General features: G+C 33.5%; 1 protein-coding gene across 4 annotated transcripts in view; it reads left to right on the forward strand.

Annotated features, from left to right (window-relative positions):
* Positions 1 to 21,203, forward strand: part of LOC118444692 (protein O-mannosyl-transferase TMTC1) — a 158,000-nt gene that overhangs the window by 128,837 nt on the left and 7,960 nt on the right. For 3 of the 4 annotated variants that reach the window (XM_035873204.2, XM_085659754.1, XM_085659755.1), the window contains exons 8-13: positions 237 to 358; positions 662 to 826; positions 1,236 to 1,349; positions 12,030 to 12,170; positions 13,694 to 13,893; positions 14,278 to 14,413. In XM_035873204.2, the coding sequence (XP_035729097.2) occupies positions 237 to 358; positions 662 to 826; positions 1,236 to 1,349; positions 12,030 to 12,170; positions 13,694 to 13,893; positions 14,278 to 14,413 (878 nt within the window). The remainder of the gene's footprint in view (positions 1 to 236; positions 359 to 661; positions 827 to 1,235; positions 1,350 to 12,029; positions 12,171 to 13,693; positions 13,894 to 14,277; positions 14,414 to 21,203) is intronic. The other variant, XR_014982645.1, reaches the window with a different exon arrangement.

A 21,203-nucleotide genomic window follows, 5' to 3' on the forward strand; every position in this document is an offset into this window, starting at 1 on the left:
TTAATAATAATGTTTATTTTCTACATTTATGATCTTATATTAATAATTTAGAATTCATAAACTTTTATCATTTTTTTTTTTTTTTTTAGGTAATATTAAAAGCGAGAATATTTGATGCAAATAAAATTTTTTTACGCCATTGTATATTATAAAAATAGATATTATATTATTGATACGTACATACATATTATTTTTCAATAAATAGTAATGAATAAAAAAACACTTTTGGTTTTCAGCAACAAAGGCACCCGCCCCTTATCCTTGGTTGGATGTTCCTGGTGCTACCGTTCCTACCTGCGTCTAATCTTTTCTTAACTGTCGGATTCGTCGTTGCGGAGCGCGTACTGTACATGCCAAGGTAATACTGAAGCTTTAATACCAATCGAAACCAAATCTTTTGTATATAAAGGTGTCTGCCATTCGTTTATATAAAATCGTAAAGTTATTACACTTGTTGTTACGCTTGTACATATTAGTAAACAGTAATTACACAATATTAATAGTATTATGTTAATAATTAATATACAATTTTCAAATTATAAATTTAAAATTATAAATTAAATTTAAAATTATAAAATTAAATAAAAAAAATAAATGGTATATACTATGAAACTATGTATTTAATTTAACGTTTGATCAATATTTGTTTGATATTTTCTAGCGTTGGATGGACCTTATTAGTTGTGTATGGTATTCAAGTGATTTGGACAGCTCTACCACGGCGAAGAAGTTTTATTACAGCCGGGGTGGTCTTGCTTCTTATTTTAGGATGCTACAGAACTTTTCTTCGAAATAATGATTGGACGTCTCGAGAGACTTTACTTAGGTACGCTTTATGATATTATGTAAAGTTAAAGTATACATCATACATTCATTCTTTTATAATAATCTATATTAGAATCCATTTAATTCTTGGAAAGAACACTTCAGAATAAAAAGCAAATTTTGATCTCTGAGTCTGTTGCATTTTATGATAATACAAAAACATCTAAACTTAAGAGTAAAGGTAATCGTATAGTCCGAGACAAGAATGCTGGCTGAGAGCCAGAGTATACATGCTCGCACACAACATGTAGACTATATGTAGATGACTTCGTGGCATCGCTTAGCAGTGATTGGGCCATGCACAGCGAACGCAAAACATAACTAACATAGATACGGAATGACGAGGGTGGTTAGGTTGTGTCGAGGTCGAGAGGTTATGTCTTGTCTGACCTCGGATCGTCTTGTTGCAGAGCTGGTTTGCGGTCTCTGCCTCACAATGCCAAGATGCATTACAACTTCGCCAACTTCCTAAGAGATACGTCACAACCGAACCGTGCAATTCTCCATTACCAGTTAGCCCTCTGGTAAGTAAGAAAATGTCATCTCACTTTTATGAAGAAACCCAGGAACAAAAAGTAAACGTTCTTGTGATTCCAATTGTTTTTTACTATGAGATTCTTTATCCTTCTTTTCGAAATATTCGACGCATTTACTTCACAGTTTAATAACATATTTATGCATGTCAATCGATTTAATTTACATAACTAATCTTCTGACTACTTAAAAAATGAAGAACTATGTTAAAAAAGAATTTAACTTTTAATGATCGTTTGTGCTCATCTTTTTTTCTCGTAATCATTATCGATTCATTATCAGTGAAATATTTATACGATAAAAAGTTCGCTTTGGATGTTAAAAGTAACAAGATATAAATAATATTATAACAATAAAACATTTATCTGACGACATACGTATATACTTCAAACATATAAATCTTAATTATCCGACAGTATGAACATATTTCTTTATTTTTTCGTTTATTCTTTGTATCGATAACCAGTCAAATAACTCCTATAGATGATTCAGCTGCAAAGTGCAGTTATTTTTTCGAAAACATTTTACGCATCGTATTAGGTTTATACATCGTTAATTGTATAAATCCTTTTCATCACATATAAAAGAATTTAGATATTTTGCTGATTTTATTAGAAATTACAAGATATATTATATATATTTTTCTGTCAAGAAAATCACCTATGAAATTCTTTAAATATGACGAATAGTATATAAACATTACTTCGTAGTAATATAATAGTAATTATATAATATAATAGTAAATAATTCGTAGTAATATAATTACAAACAAAAAGTCTTTCTTAAGTGTATCAAGAAAATTCTAAAACAAATGTAGTCGAAATAATAACACATTTTCAAAAATAAAATGTATATTTCACAAAAACGAAATGAATTGAAAAAAGTATAACATTTTTTATAATATATGAGACCTCCTTTATTTTCGATTACTTCAATCATTCTTTTTCCTGTAATGTATTAATCCACGAATATAATCTTTTGGTAATTTACATTGGATGTGTCATTAAGAATCTAATGATAGCACACGTATGCTATCTTTTTGTTCAAACATGTACGTTCGTCGTAATGAGAAAACAAGTATTATAAATTATATACTAAAATAATCACAGGTAACATGCCATTTATATTTTAATTGGAGCAAATGAAGTGAATTGTAAATTTTATATCAAGAATAAACAATTGTTTTCATTCGATGTCCTAAGGTCCTAGGGTCCAAGTAAAAAGCAATATGATTTTTCCATAACAAGTTCGAGAGATGGAAAAATAAAAAAGCGTAAAGATGTGCAGTAGCATTTGCATTATTATTCCTTTTCTCATTGTCTCTTCGTTTGGCTTCTTCCCAGACAACGTGTCGTTGAAAAGAGTAACTCTGGAAAACTATGTTTTCTTTGCAATTCCATTCGTTCGAGTTCGTGAGCAGATATTGTATATTAATTCGACCGTGAATTTACCGTTTACAGACATATTAAAAGCATCATCCAATTAAATAATTCGTGCATGGCGACGCAACGAGGGTTTCATGCACCCTTTTTTTTTAACTCTGCGCACCCTTTTCCTTCGTCGTGCACGCGTCTACACATACAGACTCATACTATAGATTTTGATATTACGTGGTAGCTGAAGCGAAACGACAACCTTTACAAAAACACTCAATGCATTATCGGTCCGTAAAATCGAGTGTTTTGCCGTCTGCTTCGCACGGAAAGCATTTGGTATTATGCGTTTTCTCGAAGAAAAAATCTCAGGAAAAGGTTGTATTGACACGACGATAATAACGAGAGAGGGTGCGTCATCAAATGAGATTATTTTTTCTCATTTCACTTCTGCTAACTGAGACGAACAAAGATATCATTGTTTGTGCTACTAAAGTAATAAAAAAAAAGTTAGAAACAGCAATGCAATATTAATTTACAAGCGTATAAAATAATGTGAACCTGTTTCACTTAATATATTCTTTTAATCTGACATCATACAACACAAGAAACTCAGAAAAAATCATTTAAAATTGGAATGAAAGATTTCACTGAATATTTTATGAGAATGAAATACATCTTGAATTAGAATAAAATTTCAATGTTGAAAATATTAGATTTTCATTCTACAATGTTACTTCCTTAATGTGAAAATCGATTTAACGCCATTCGAATTCTATTCTCAGAGTTTTCTAGTTAATGGACTAACGCGTTCATTTCAATTATTCGTAAGAACTAATTTGCAAATTTTTTACAATTATATAATATCTTGTTTTGGAAAAGTATGAAAGGAAGGGAAACCGTTTACGTAATGCAATATAATGATACTTATACATCAACCTATATTTTATTTTACTTATCCATTTTCTCAACGTCAAGAGATCGGAACTAGCTCGATGATCCTTGAGTGAGTATTAATAAGAGGTTTCAGAGGATAGAAAGCTATAACGACTCACGGATATCGCATTCTCATCATCACCAGTTAATTATTTTGGATGAGCTTTCGCAGCCCGTCGTTTGTGTTATCTACTACTCCCACGGTGGACGGTGTCAGTGTATGTATATGTATAGGTATGTAATGAGAAAGGATATACGAATATATACAGAGAAGGAAAGGGAGGTTAAAAGGGGAAAAGGGGGTGCAGCTGCGAAGGGAACTTGACGCTTTTGTACGTGCCACCGTTGGTAGCTTAAAGTGGCGGGAGGGTATACGAACTACCGTTGGTTCGACCTCTCCGTACTCGCAACCACTCTTACCACTACTCACCATCACCACTTTAGCAGGCCCCTAGTGCATAGTCAGACCAGGGTGGTAGCAAACAAACAAAAGTGCATTAATTAGCCGCAGCTCGGTTGCGTACGAGGAGGTGTGGGAAGCACTCGTTCTCTGTTTCGGTTTTCAAATTCACCCATCTCTCTCTTTACCTTCCCACCCTTTCCAATCTCTCTATTACACACCCCTCATCACTGTCTCTTCTCTTTTTCTATCACTTCGAGGCCAACACATAACTGTATACCATACAAACTTTTTTCTTTTCTTTATATTTCAATTATTCTCTGAATTAAGTAATTTTCGATGATAATAAGTTTTCAATTCGAATAAGTTATTATAAAATAATTTTAGAAAGTTGTTTAACAAATCTTTAACGATTGTCATCAAAGTGAATAATTGTCAGGAAAAAAAAATATATATACATATATATAAATATATAATGCAATTGTAATTAAACTCTATTTTTGAAAGAGATACGATAAGACGGTGCGTGATCGAAGAATGAAGGAAGCGCTTAAATCCAATTAATGGCTCGAAGTACGATGCAATCGACTGTGCAGAGTTAGCCGTCGCGAATGACACGAAAGATGGCGTGAGTCCCTGTGGCCTTTCACCAATCAGCTTTGTCATAATACCACAATATTTGTCCACGAAAATGCAATCAGTCTGGCAAACACATCGGGAAAGTGGACAAGCGTTGGAAAAAAGGGAGATTAATAGATAGAGATAGATCGAGAACGAAAATGAAAAAGAGAAAGAGAGAGAGAAAGAGAGAGTATGTGAGAGAGAGAATGAGAGAAAGAAAGAGGGAGAGGAATGGTGGAGAACGAAAGGTTTGCCAGTAGTAGAATCGATGGAGATGGAAGGATAGAGAAGGAAGAAGAGGGGAGAGAAACGAAAGAGGATGGTAAACGAGGAGAGTAGCAGCAGCTGCAGCTGCAGCCGATGCAACCGACGATGGGCGTCGGCAGGCAGATGAAAATTGCATTTCGTCGTCACACAAGCGAGCACGCGCGCACACACGGATGCAATCTCTTTCTTTCTTTCTCTCTCTCTCTCTCTCTCTCTCTTTCTCTTTCTCTCTCTCTCTCTCTCTCTTTCTCTTTCTCTCTCTCTCTCTCTCTTTCACCTACACTCTAACCCAATCCACTTCCTCTCACTCGTAGGTTTCATTTCCTAGGCCGAACTCACTAGCCACTGCACGCTGGTATTGCTTTTGTTTCTTTTTTTTTTTTGAAGTCTTTTCTTCGTTCCTAGCTAACCACATCACCATCAACGTGGGTTCGTCAACATAGACTTGTCTCGTCGACGAGTATCGACTTTGAAAAATCGGACTACCTAACTAACTAGCAATTTCCTTCTAATTGTAAGCACTTTTTATACCCTTTTTCAACGTATGACATTCTTCTACTGTAGAATTTCGTTGGAATTAGCATTCATGTTAGATAACTTGATATTGTTAATTATTCCTTAACGTATAGTAATCATGATTGAAATGTTTTTGCGATTGTAGCGTTTTTCGTACCGGTAATTATCTCATCTTGAAATTTACGATTAGAAAAACGTAGGTATTAGAAAGTTTTTTCTTGAGTCTTCAGTTTACTTCCAAGAAAATTACTTGTAGCATGGACGTTAGTTGACTTAGTAGATATAAGAAGTTGGAAAACGATACTTTATGTAAACGACTAAAAATTGAGCATTGCTGAAAGATTATGGTGTTTTCCATTTCTTTTTCTCTTTAAGATAATTCATTTTTATAAAGTTTTTATTGTACTATCGTAAAGTACTTATTGCTTTAATGCTTGTGAAAAATAGCTGAAGGTGTTCTAAGTATAGTAAAGAGATGGATGAAAAAAGAAAGGAGCCGGCGTGTAATGGGCAAAAAGACCGAATGAGAAAAAAAGAAAAATGAGATGAAAGAAACGTAGTTTCTAGAAGTAGAAATCAGGAAAAGGCAAGACTTTTCTGTTTACTTTTCATTCACCAGGAAAAGCAGTGCGTTTCTTCGAAGCACATTCTGCCTGTCAGTATTTTGTTCCATTTTTCTGCTCTTCTTTTCTTCTATTTATCTCTTTTTCTATCTTTTTCTCTGTTTCTTTATCTATCTGTTTATATATCTTGTACATTGAATTACGTCACAGTTAGTTCTACCTATTTCTTTCATTATGTTTTTATTTTTTTTTTATTTTCTTCGGACGTCGGAATGTTAAAGCTTGTTTGATATTTTGTACTTTCATCGCATTTTTTATGTCATCTTATTGCGCTCTAAACTTGTTCAGGTTTCTATCTTTTGTTCTTCCTCTTTCTACAGTGTTTAATATATAAATATTTAAACCACAACCTTTTTCTCTTTTACGCTACGTTACTGTCGATATGAAGAAGAAGAATATAGATCAGCCATCGGAGTTTTATAGATTACCTATTATATAGGTGTGTTTACGATAATGCATCATGTCAGCATGGTTTTACGTCACTGTGCTTTTATTATTATTCCATGTTTCACACAAGATCGCAAGCTGTATAAAGTCAATATCTATCAATCGTAATGACAGACCTTGTATATCGAACGTGAGTACATTACCATCTTTTATCTGATTTATAAAACGGATTTGCGAAAGAAGGATTATTATCAACGCGCAGAACGATTAAACTACGCATTCAAAATCATTCTATAGTTAAAATTATTACATCGCACTTTACCGGAATATCCTTTGATCACGTAATTGCTTTGAACGCACATAAATTTCACGAATGAATCATTTGAAGGCATTCTTGCGCGACGGCAACACCATGGCACCATTATTTCATTATTTATCGACAATCCTATAAACGCTATGATTCTGAGTTATTTTCGTAATTCGATAACATAATCGCATATGTTGAATGATGTAATATGATTCGAAATGCCAAACAACAGAGATGGATAATACAGTCACAAGTTGATCTAAATTGAATTGCTTAGCTATTATATATTCTTGCCTCAAATAATATTCTAATACTGTATTATGTTTACATGAACTTCTGGATATGTAATGTGTAAATTAATATAGGTATTATACATGTAATTAATATCGATATTAAGAATACTAGATAATGTTTGGACTTGAATATTACTTTTTATTTTAATCTTACAACTTACTAAGTATTTATATTTATTAAAATTGTTATTGCAATACTAAAGTTAAATAAATTTTTTTTAATAAATCCTACTTTAAAATATAGAATGAAATAAGATTTGTAAGTTATGAAATATATGTTTTATGCACATATATATCGAATCAGCATGCAAATGTTTTTTACATAAAATAATATTGAATAGATATCGTCATAACAAGAAGGGTAAGTCGAAAGAGTAGATATCCACAAAATAGTTGGTATTTTGAAATTGCAAAGAATGACGTGATACGGATAAAGGAAAAAGCCAAAGGTAGAGATCTATCTGGGGAGCACACGCTTCTACGCTTTATCTCCTTCTTATAAATGAAACACGTTATTTATTATCCAATAAAGAGACACTCCTGGCATGCGGCACCCCGGCGAGTACTTTACAGGGTAGCATCGGCTGACGTGTAAATATCGAGGTTTCTATGTGGTTCTCTCTCCTGAGACCGGCCTGGACTGGCTTGTTCTCGGTTCATCTTTTACTCTTGATTTCAACAAACTCATGTAGAACCAATTCTTTCAAAGTATCTTAAAACGAACGAAAAATCTTAAAAAGAATTTTCGATGAATTGAACAAAATGAAATTGAAATTAACGTTAAGTACACGAAGAAAATTAAACTTATCTTCTTCAAACTTTTGTAAGATCTTTAATATTATTTTTTAACGGATAATAGTAGTCATACTTAGAAAAAAAAATTAGCAATTAACCACAGGTGTTATTATTTTTTCTTTGTTAGTATTATCTGTTTGCGAGTAAAAAAAAGCAAAACAGAAATTTGATAGATCTTATGATCCAGTAAATTGCATAGTTGGAATGTTCGACACAATAGCTTTAATTAAAAGTTCGTTGCCCTTTACGTGTTTGAATAGTACATGAATTTGGAGAATGACAACTTTAAAAATGTTCAACATTTAGGAAGTAACTCGAAGAATAGCACATCGATTATTAACCGTGAGCTAACAATGAATCAGGAAAACAAGGAATGACAACCATTAATAATAGCTTACTTTATAGTCAGCTAAATAAAACCATATGAAAATTTTAACTTCTTAAAGAGGGTCTTTCAAAAACATCGAGTAAATACTTCGCGTATTCTCTACCTTTGGCCAATTCTCCTCCCTTCTCTCACCCTCTCCCTCCTAACTTCATAGTACAAGCTTGAAGTATGTCTCGAAAGACCTCAACCTTCTCGTCTTTCGACCAAGCGTTTTCATCGTGAAACGCTCACCTTACTCCTAACCATCTTTTCTTCCCTTATTCACTTCTCTTGACTTTCTCTTTTTCATACACACGCACACATACACACACTCATTCAAACATATTTGCACGCTCGTTCACTTTCTTGCTACCCGAAAACTTTTAACTGAGTTTCGAGACCTGCAGCCGATAGATTTTTCTCCTAACTCGATCTCGAGTTTGGTCTCGCAAGCGTGAGACGCATCGCGTAGTTCTACTCCTCTTTTTCTTACTTCTTTTTTCGTACTCTCTTTAGCGTTCTTCTTCTCGAGGGAGATGCTTGTCGGAACTCGCCTTGCTATCGCTTTCGAGAGACTTTTGATAGCGTCGCTGATATAAGAGAGAAAGTAGATATAGATACGTACGTGAATGTATTTTTAAGATCCGTTGAACTTTTAGAAAATGGTCGATGAAGAAGATATTTGACAAACAATCATTTGAAAGAATCCGAATTCTATCTCGTTTTTGTAGCTTTTCATCTGATGAATTTTTAAGTACTATTTATTCTTATTAGTTCGTATGTGTTACACGAAACATCTATAACTTACAAACAATTTAAAAATATCTAACGCCTTTGAAACAAGATTAATTTGCAAAATTAACTTTTTACATTGTCACATTTTAATGAGTTTTTGTAACTTTCTAAATTTCTAGATCCAGAAATATGTCATTTCCTTTTTCTCTTTTTCCTTTTCTCTCTCTTTATTGTCTTAACACTACTCGCGCCTGTTTTTAATGCTTTAAATGAATGTGACTTATCCTCGTCGAAAGAATTGCATTCTTCGCAAAGAACCCTTCTTTCAAGGAACGCTAGCTTGAGAGAAAAGGAACGAATGAGAAATCGTTCGAGGAATTTCAGGACAAAAGGAGTTGAATGCTGTCACAACGCAAAGAGTATTTGCTTTTTAAAACACCGTAAGAGTTCTCAAGGAATTCGATAAGCTTTCCTCACCACACCGATTCTCGCATCTTTCACGCATTGCAATTTTCCCGTCAGGACTTTGGAATTTTGCAGCTCTGTGGAATGTAATCTGTAGTTACAAAAGCCTTAGAGAAATACCTTGATCTTACTTATAACATTGAAGAAAGATTACCTCTTTCGATTTTAAAGTATTGAATACCAGGCGAAATTTGTAGGTATTGTTATTATATAAAATTTTTAATTTAACTCTTATTACCAATTTACGATTATTTTAATAAATTTGCATTTGAACATTTTAATTATCTGATAATAATAACGAGTTAAATCTTTTTTTAATCCATAACTAACATGCATTCGAACAATATCGATTTTCATTTGGAAACAACACGTTCTAATACACTATCATTGATATCATCGATCATGAATCTAACACGTTTTGTTTTTCATCGAAAAAATATACCGATCCATTGGAACCGTAGTGTACATCATAACGAAGGATTATATATTCATCGTATATAGTCTCCGTGTAAACTCACGCTTGCAATCAAGCGAACCCAGCGAGTGCGAATCGTTGTAACGTAAATACAAAGCATTCGTTATACATAATTAATGAACGCGCATCGTCACTATCGTTTTGTGAGTACGATACCCGACGATTTTCATTGATGAGCAAGAGAAAAAGAGAAAGACAAAAAGTGAGATATAGAGAGATAGATAGATAGATAGATAGATAGAGAGAGAGAGAGAGAGAGAGAGAGAGAGAGAGAAAGAGAGAGAGAGAGAGAGAATCAGAGAGATAGGTAAAAGATTAACATTGATCAACGTCTAACAAAGGACATATGTGGCAATTTGTCATTGTACAAAATTTTCACATATTTTATCATCTATCAACGAGGCAGACATTCAACGTTCGCATAGCCAATAACTTTTCGTGCTTGCAATAATGTCAATTTGTCCCTCGTGGCGATACGTCACGAACGAAATGGGATCGCCCCTTTCACACTCTGGAGATATGAACGGCATAGCCGCACGATGCTCTTGAAAAAGATATTTTAACAAAAATGCAATGAAAAGAGCTGATAGATAAAGTCGACACCTTTTTCTCTTTTTCCATCGTTGATTCTGCACTTTTTGGTGGAATTCCTTGATGGAATTCATTATTGCAGTTAAAGCGATAGCATAAGGTTTTATAAAAACGTAATTTCATTGAAATGCTTCTAAGTGTTCTTAATGAAGTATTTTTATTAGTCTACTTTATTCGTAGATTATATTTACAAATGGGTGAATCTAACTATCCATTATTATAATAAAATAACGAATGGTTTAATCTTTTATTTAACCTTCCATAACCTTTTATTCTTCTTCTTATGTTGTAATATTATATTTGTAAAAATCGATTTTTCGTATTATTTTAAGTCAAAGACGAGATTCAATTATCGAAGCTCTACTGTCCTAAATTCTTTATTTATTTATAAAATAAACATCGGAATTTCTGATAGATTCTTTAATATTTTCATTTCCTTTCCACTAATTCTCGAAGAGTCTTCTGCATCGTTATTTCAAGCACATTTTACTAATATTTTTACATAATACATAAATTTGTTATCTGTGAGTTAGTTTCTCTATATCCAATTATTCTGTGTGTTTCGTCTCGTTATCAATCCCACTAGTCTCACAATTGAGAATTCTCGTTCAATTGAAACACTATAGTGAACATCCGACAGCTTATCACAAATAGACGGACGTTGTTCTGTCGAGGATAGTTTCGCTATCTCCTATCGCTTCCTAGTATTAACAAAGGACGATCGGGTTTCGATCATCATGATAAGAAAATCCTGTATTCGCGGATTACACGAATTGGCAAGCGTGCTCTTTCGGGTACACATTTCACGAGATGAAAACGATTATTTCCATTATCAAAAGTACAATTTCTATTGAACAACAAAAATCATCAGAAAGTTAATAGATTTGACAGAGATTAATTCATTTGCATGATTTTTATCTTTTGTTAATTTTGTTCGCCAAAACGTGATGCAAATAAAAACGTGATACAAATAATCATACTTTATAAAAGAAGATTTCTTTGTTGGATCATAAAATTATCATTAAAATCAACTTCTCGCATCGATCATCACTAAAGCAGAATATAACATTGCTATTGTCTAATAATTGCGACATAAAAGTACTACAATTGTTTGTTTAGCGCCGTGGTTTAGCGGTCTACTGTAATACGATTAGTAATCGGATTACAAGCTAGCTCGTTCGTGTTACTACAGTCATTACGAGCTGACGCTACTGCAATGGCGGCCATTCTAGTCTCGTTGTCGCACGTTTTGGCATTCGAGAGAGTGGCTAATATTTGCATATAATTAAGTTTACAATCGAAACTTTCCTAACAAGGGCAGTTCCAAAGTTCCAAGAGAACGAAGCCAACGAAATGTCGACAGTTTTTAATATCAAAATCTTTCCTTGTACTTATTTTTCGTAATAAAATTTAATTTTCTTAATTTGAATTTCTCATTTTTCCTCCATTAATTGAGATTATAATGAAAGCTACATATTCGTTTGATAATATAAATAAATTTGATTTTTCATGTTCGTAGGTTATGGCCAACTTACGCGAGCGCTCACAATAATCTTGGGACGTTGACGGTAGGCGATCAAGCGGAGCAACATTTTCTGGCCGCCATCCACGCCCAACCTGGTCACGTCAATGCGCACTACAATTTAGGACAATTGTACAGGTCAGTGATGGGTAAATAAAACATTTCTCTTTCTGTCTCTGTCTGTCTCTCTCTCTCTCTCTCTCTCTCTCCCTCTCTCTTTTTCTCTTGTACTTTGTGTCGCTCTCATTTTTTGTGACATTTCAATTTCGAATATTGTCCGCCACGATGGAGCCAATCATAAATCGTATAACAGATTTCATTCTCGATTGCATATAGTATCAAATACGTTAATCAACAAGATACAAAATGCTTCTACGAGGTATACCATAACGAACTGTTCATTAAGGAATATATAGCACTTATTTTTAATGGTAAATTTACACAAGGCGATAACTCCAAAGCTACGGCCAAAATTAAAGTTTAATTAACGCTCTCTGCTAGATAAATTAAAGTTTAATTAATGGCGCTAGGAGAACACCCCCGCGAGTGTAAATCAGTAACCCCATGCATCGCAAAATTATCTTCTAGTACCCGTATGCCGTGGAAAAATATTCTGCATGGGATATTGCTCTTTACCTATATTTCGTTATTCTCTTCTTTTCTTTTCTCTTTCCATTATTTTTTTGTAAATAGAATTTTCATCAGAGAACTCATACCATGTATTACCATACCGATAATATTTTCTCGCGGCTTAGTTTAACTTGTGCATGTAAAGAAAATTTAAAATAAAACCATCACTACCACAAAAATATCCATTCTCCTAGAATTCGCTGAATATATCGGTTTTATAGATCATTGTAGAGATACTAGGGAAAGTATTAACAAAGAGATTCTTTCCCATAATTTTTCTTTATATCAACTCGTTTATAATATATGAAAGCATTTGTTCCGAAATGAAGTTTTTAAACCTTTATATTCTTCAACGACTCATCGATTTCACCTTTCACTATATTGACGCTTGTACAATGAGTATAAACGGTAAAGAATGCAATTATCGATTGTCACTCCTGCTGTTGTCATTCACGATCATTACGAAGCCTTTTACGAAGCGTCAAGTCAATTACTGCGAAGCACACGACTATAATTCGTTCGAACGTATGTTGCGAAATTGCCTGCAACCTATACTAAAACGCATAAAGCTTACAAGCCCAATCAATCCATTGACTGTTTTAATGTCCACCACTCTCTATTAATCTGTATATGTCGAAATTCGCGACATAGTTACTATTTAATTTTATTGTTAGTCATTTTTTAAGTACCTAATTTTACATGATTAATTATAACGACTACTTGCTAGAAATTAAATGATCAATAAATTTACATTACAAAAATTCAATAATTTTTAGCTATTTTTGTAAGTGTTTATGTAAGTAAACATCTATGTAGTTTATATTGAGTTGTTTTTATAATTTTGCTTAAGTATAACATGTAAAAATGTTTCTTAGTAAAACTATTCTTAGGAAAAATACAATAGAATGCGTGTGATTTCAAGTAACTTATAAAAATAAACGTAAATCTTTTTACAATAATAAGATTTATATATTCTTAATTATCAAATTTATATGATTTTCACAATAGATCATTAAAAATGTTACGAATAGGAAGACGAATAGGACGGAGGAGTGCATCAAGATGTTGCAGAAGTGCGTATCATTAGATCCAGCTTATATTCCAGCATACCTCGTCCTCGCGAGATTAGCAACCGGTCCCGCAACGGGAGTTCTTCTAAGGCACGTCGTTCGTTTGCAACCTCGAAGTCCGGATCATCTCGCGGAGTATGCTACATGGTTATATCAAAACGGTGAGTAACCTGTCTTGCACATTACATAAGTGAGCGATGAAAACTAACAATGAAGGTTAGAGAAATAGGAATTGTAAGAGAAAGAGAAATAGCAAGATAGAGAGAGAGAAAGCGAGAGAAAGAGAGGGAGAGAGAGAGAAATAAATAGATATATAGAGATATATAGACAGAGAGGGGTGAGAAAGGACGTGAAAGAGTCTTTATGTTACCATCCCCAGAGCCGAAAGTTCACCGCGTAAGTGACTCGACGATATTACAGCTCGACATTAGTAGTCCAAGAGTAGTAACAGTAGCAGCATTGAGAACCGAGCAGTGAGTTTTCCCGACGAGTTTAGTATGGCACGAAACTTCATGCCAAATCGCCTCTTCGCGTCTCTTTTCCAGGAAAATGGCTACCCTCTCTGAAGTACTATCTCAAGGGCATGGAGGTCTCACCATCGCATAGATCGTCGCTCGTAGGTACAGCGAGGATTCTTAGGTCGAGAGGTCAATGGCCGAGAGTGCATCAACTCATAACCAGGTGAGTCTTATTTTTTCTTTTATATTTTCGAAGCTGCGTTTATAAATATAACATTGGTTCGATTCGGCTATACTTGTAATATCAGTCGCTTGTTGAAAAAGTTAAAGAAAAAAAGAAAAGAGGGAGAGAAAGAGACAGAGAATGGAATTAATGAGCATACGATGAATTTGGATTTTCTAAACCTACTGAAAGTCGTGAGCATGCAATTTTGATATTAGTCCGATGAAATGGTCATAATAAAAGAGATAATGAATTTTTAACTGATACTATCTTGCCGACCTCTCTTAATACATATAGAAACTGTTCGTTCTCCCAATATTACGCTTATAATTAGAACAACAAAAACGTAGAAAAATTTGTTGAACATTTATGACTTATATTTTTTTCTGAATTGATAATTAATTCGTTTAAGTAAGGGTTGTTAAATTAGAGAAGGAAAAATGTCGGTGCAATTTTGTTGAAAAATAATCCCAGTCATTCAATACCATTTTTCGTTGAAAACTAAACGTAAACTTTTCGGGCACGCATTTCCATACGACTTTCGTCGTCCAGCACACTTAACTCAAGCGTTTACTGGCTGAAATGGCTTTCCAGTGTTTTTTCTCGATCTCGCGATTACCACTTTCTCTCTCGCATTCGTACGCAGCATTGTAATCCTCTCTCTTTGCCCAAAGTTCTGCAAATAGCGTCTATAAAACGCGGACGGTAAATTTACCAGCGAGAATTCGCGTTGTTTTCGCAGCCGTGCGTTCTCTCGTTCGATGTCGCGTCCGAGTACGTACGAATTTAGCAAGGAAGATCACTCGAGAACCTAAGAGAAGTAGATGTACATAGGCATGGTCGAAGCTTTAGAAAAGAGCTCTATAAAACTCAGTTAAAGTGTTAGTGATGTTACTCATAAAACCAATGACAATGTAGAGAAGGCTTGACGAATCTTTCAATATGGGTCGTTTGACAAATATTTCGATCCCTTTCGCATTTCCAATATAAATACGAATCAAACCATTTGACGACATAACTTCGATAGTGGGGAACGAAGAAGATGCGAAAAATCCGTTGAATGGACCTGATTTTCCTGAGATTTTATTTTTTCTATATTCTCTTCTCCAGAATGGTTACGTTAAGCAATCATAAAATATTTCATGTGTGTGTGTGTATATGAACATACAGATATCTATATATATATATATATATATATATATATATATATGTATATATGTATATATGTATATATGTATATATGTATATATGTATATATGTATATATGTATATATGTATATATGTATATATGTATATATGTATATATGTATATATGTATATATGTATATATATATATACATATATGTATATGTATATATGTATATGTATATATTTATATACACAATGGCTTCATGTAAATATTTCAAATCTCCCTACATATTTCCAAACATTTCATTATGGTAGTCCCATACTATTTCTTCAGTCCGAATCCGTGAATTATTCATCGTACGAATTGTTCCGTAAAAGAAATGTGGAACTCACGGAGAACGTTTAGCTCGTAACTCACCATTCTGCGAGATACAAATCATATTCCAACGTAACGCCGTAGTGAATTATATTCGTAGGCAATATGACACGTGCTACGATCGATAGGGTGCGTGCTCATGTTCGCGTTTACATGCGCGCACACGCGTCAAGAAAACGACACAATAATCGTAATCGCATTACAACGATCTCTCCTTTTTTTGTCCCACAATGTAAGTACATTCTATAATCGAAAAAAAAAACAATTCTATCACTATAGCTATAGCTTTTACAAATCTTTTTACTGCCTTTTCCACTTTTCTTGATTAATTTGTAAAATATTGAAAATCGACCTCGTATTGTTGCTTTTTCCTACTCTCGATCGAGATCGTAAGGATTTGAAACATTTATTTGAAATGAATATTAAAGATGAACTATTATTCGATTGGCACTTAATAAAACCTATTGTTGGCATAGATGTTTTCAAATCTACATATTGTATATTCAAAGATAATTTTACCATCAACTTTTCAACATCGAATAACGCTTGCATTAATTTTATATATTGTACTTAAATTTTGACGAACAAATTCATGTTGATTATTATTTAGTAAAACATTAGCAATGATTTGAAGATATTGTATGATATTGTGGATAAGAAGGTTTTAGAGCTAACTAGTCGTGTATATGTGTGTGCAATATGCCGATCAATGGATGAACAAATAGACGAAAGATTCCAGAGTAGTGTGTGTATGTATATGTGTCATATGTGAGCTAAGCCGATTGATAATGAATAAAAAAATGAAATAGACTAATGAATAGACTAATTAGTTGTGTGCATGTATGCACAAGCTGCGTATAATTATGGAAAGAAAAGAGCTTGGGATATTGAGAGAGAGAATAATAAAAGGCAGCGAGAGTGAATGGGCAACAGTCTTGAATCATGGTCTTGAACAAAACAACGTATCAGCGAAACAGCGATAATGTTCAGGGAGTGACGTACCAACGAAATAAGCGAGAGCAACCAACAAATAGCGTAACAGCAAAACGGGTCAGTGAACAGCATGTGATATTGTTTCTTTTATACTTTTACATTTATTAAATATATTCTAAAATATTTAAGCAGTAATCGAGCATAACGTTGTATTCCACAGTATTGCGTTTGCTTATCAGTGGGGTACATATTAACGTGCCATCAATTTCTAGCAAGATTAATATTTTTCCCTTGTAATTAAATGTTTCCATTATAATCTGACATAAAATATTGGATTTATCTCCATCGATTATTATCATTTGTAAAAAGCAATGTTTGGATTTACATAAATTAAAACGAAAATTTATATCCCTTATGTTATTTCTTATCAAATTCAAATAGGACATTTCCTCTGGGCCAATCGTTTACATCAGCTTCCGTCATCGTGTGAAAAATAAAGATTAAATTTATGTGATTTTGTATTAATATATATTTATACTATTTTGAATAAACGCAGGCATATTTGATAAATTTTCGAAAAATATGCGGGAATGAAGAAAAAATTTATTTCATAGTATAAGATCATAGTATAGGGATAAAAAGAGAAGTACTTTTATAAAAAATATTTAACATCGTTCGTAGTAGTAGTATTTGAAAAGAGAAAAAAGGTGCAAAGATTGAATCGGTGGTTTTTGTGTAAGAAGCTATAAGTGTTCAGAAAAAATAATTTTTCACTCGTTGACGAAATTCTTTCTGTTACATCAACGTTAATAATGGGCTTTTATCTCGATGATAGAGGAAAAAAGAGAATAAAAGGGTCTGTTTAATATTAAACATTTTTCCATTAGAACTTTTAGCACTTGCATGTTTATAAATACATATACATCTCCATTAAAATATGTCAACGTAACGCAATATACAAGCAGATATCTGTAGTTACATATATGTACTGCTAGAATAATACTGTTATATAAAATACCATGGGTTAGTTGACAAATTCCAATACGTCGTATATATGCGTACTATTTTAATCAAAAGCAATAAAATATAAAAATTTTCCGAATAGATATACTGACTGTACAAAAAATTGTTCTCTGAAATGTAGTATAGTTATGAAAAAAACTCGTTTCCCTTGTCTCTTGTTTAAAAAGGCAATGGATCGAGGTGACCGTCCCTCGACCTCAATCATTTCCATTGAGATATTCGAGTGCTAAAAAACATACAAAAAAGAAAAAAAAAAACAAAAATGATAAAGCTTTTTGGTTCATGTCCAACGAATATTGCAGAATCTGTATCGGTCAAACATTAAGCACGTTACTGCGTTATCACGGTGGTCCGGAAGTAATACGCTCATACGTTATTTCCTCTCTCATCTTTCAAAGAGATGACGGTGAACAGAGGCAACTGATTGATGAAGGTTGAAAGCTAGCAGACCTTTTGATCGTTACAGGTAAATCTCACATTCTATGTATTTGCAAAACCATTCATTCATATATGTATCTATCATTATTTCTCTCTCTTTTCGTCTGTCTCTATTATTCATAATTTTTCTATCAGTTCAATGTACTCTACATCTCTTACCGAAATAACACTTAATAAATGATATACTTACCGCAAAACGAATAATTGACAAATTTGTGAGGAAAAGCATTTTTCGTCGCTCATTTAACTTATGTCTATCTCATTGAAACAGTCAGCTTTTTTTTTGAAACAGTCAGCTTTTTTTTTGAAACAGTCAATATCGCTGTTGAATTCACACTTCTTTTATTTTTTTTCTTTTTTTCTTTGTGTATGTGCATGTCATTCTCTTTGATCGTATTAGTTGACGAGAGAAAAAATAGAATACTTCGTTGGAATGAATTTTCGGCGAAACTATTTTTCCAGCTCTTGCCTCACACATTTACAGATTACAAATACACATACGCACGTAACCACATTCACACACATCGTGGCAACTCGAAATTTTACCATATTCGATACGAAGTGTCGATCGAGAAATGGTAAATATTCGCAAGTTAGCTGCGTTCCATGCATTTCATTTTGGAACGAACAACATAAATCCGAAAAAAGATTCAACATCCGTGAAATAATGTCACGATACGGCGATAACGTTGTCGTTGTTGCATTAAGCGCTCGGCGCGGCGATAAATCGAAAATTTACCGCCGGCCGCCGAATGCGTATCTGTTTTCAACGGGACACTATCGCGTTCGCTTCTGTGACACTGCCAACACCGACGCTATTTTTAAGCTCTATAGCAGGAGCTAGTCGTCACGTGGAAAAATGTCAACGATAGTCTTGCACTATTATTAGAGAGTGAGAATCGTTCGAGATCGATGATATCGACCCTGATAGCTATCGATAACGATACCGACCCTTGTGTCGAGAGATTTGAGAGTGTTTTGGGACCAGGTGATATCTCCTACGGGAAATACAAAAAGAACATACCGCAGTTAGCCATACTTTTAAATCAAGTTCGTCGCTATCGTTTTCACACGTTCGATGCGATATTACGACGAGAGGCGTTTCCACTCTCATCCACTCTACCTTTCTCTCTCTTTCCCTTTCTATCGGCCGAAGTGGTCTTTATCTTCCAACATAAATGGCGATTTTATAATTCATGGAGTACCGTGTTTCATCCGGTCTATCGGTGAGCCACCATATGGCCGATATCACTGGTTGAAGTTGTGCGTGTTACCACTTCGTTATAACCACTCTTGCGTCGAGTCTGGACTTTGTTCCATTGCCGAATTCATTGCAACGAACATCAAAACGCGATCGTAAGACCATCATTGTCACAATCTAAACTACTGTCCTTGACCATATTACAAATATAATTGCCGGTCGTTCAAACTTTTATAAAAATTCAATCGAATTATCGTTCGAAGAATCTTTAAGTCTTCTTTTTTGCTTCATTTCTTCCATTGTGATCTAAGTTTATTTATGAACAATGCCATTAAAAATCATTATAGTTATCAACACTACCTTTATTATCTTTATATAATTATTATATTGATCATTCATAATTCTAAGAAAGATTTATTTCCTTTGTTTATTAATGACGATTTTTCCTTCTTCAGAATTTCCTGAAGCTCTTTTAACGAGCAAGGCAATTGTAGACGAGAAATGGCAAATAAAAAATTATATATGTTACATCATCGAATGATTGATTGCAAGGCTTGAAATCATTCTATTGTCAATGTTGCAGGACGATCTTAAACGGGTTTGTGTAAATGAAATAGTTCGACTCGAACGATCTAAATTACACGACTGACTGAATCTTTCGAGGGGGTTGCTTTCATTCTTTACTTTTTATGTTTTCTCTTACGTATCCAACTATTATCAAATAACGAAATGGTTAAGAATGACAAATTATAAAGATTATCTGTTTATAACAAATTATGCTTATGAACGTTTACTACATTAAAAAGTAATGTGGCAAAAAAAACGAAATATTTTCTAATGAATTTTAGTCATCTAATATTTTCGTTGCAATGAATCATTCAAACGATATAAAAACGCATTTACAACAGTTACATACGATAAAATAAATGGCAGTTATGAAAATTACGTGCAAAAGGTACGCGGGAAACTAAACGTTTTTTGATGAGAATTAAATGCTTGAGAAAGAAGACAGTTGAATAGAAAGAGGTAAATCTGCGCATGTGGAAGTACGTCGATTCTCTCGCAAATAAAAAACAAATGAGAGAGGAAAAAAGAAGAAAACAAAATATAGGTACTTTTCGTTAAATGGAAAACTTAAGCTTGCAAGGAAGTTAAGTTCTAAAATTATAAGAAAATAGCTATTTGATATTAACATCATTAAAATCAAAATTGTAGTAATATTAATAGCGTATACTCGCTTTCTCGATCTAATTTGACTATTTAACGACAGACGCGGAGAGAATCGTGTATCGAATAACGTAAACTATTACGTATTTGCATCCATTCGTATCACATATATCGGATAATATGTAATTTAAATTCAAAGCTAATCATGAAAATTATTGACCATTGAACTCTCTGTCAATGGTGATGGTATGATTCATAAACGACTAAAGTTAGTTTGTAATCGAGCGTTTAATCGCTCTTTCATCTTCTCCTCCGAAACAAACTAATCGAATGTAATGCTTTTCGTGTCAAAGCGCTCACTCTATTGCGCTATTATACTACTATTCGTATTTAATAAAGGCGATATAATCGATAATCATTTGACGAACTCTCTGTTGAAAGTTTAACCCCCGAAAAGCACGTATGTGAAAGGTGTTATGAGGAAAAACAGAGAGAAAGAGAGAAGAGGGATGATTGGACCGGGA

This window comes from Vespa mandarinia, chromosome 10 (genome assembly GCF_050613455.1).
Source record: "Vespa mandarinia isolate Hongniang chromosome 10, ASM5061345v1, whole genome shotgun sequence".
Lineage (NCBI taxonomy): Eukaryota > Metazoa > Arthropoda > Insecta > Hymenoptera > Vespidae > Vespa > Vespa mandarinia.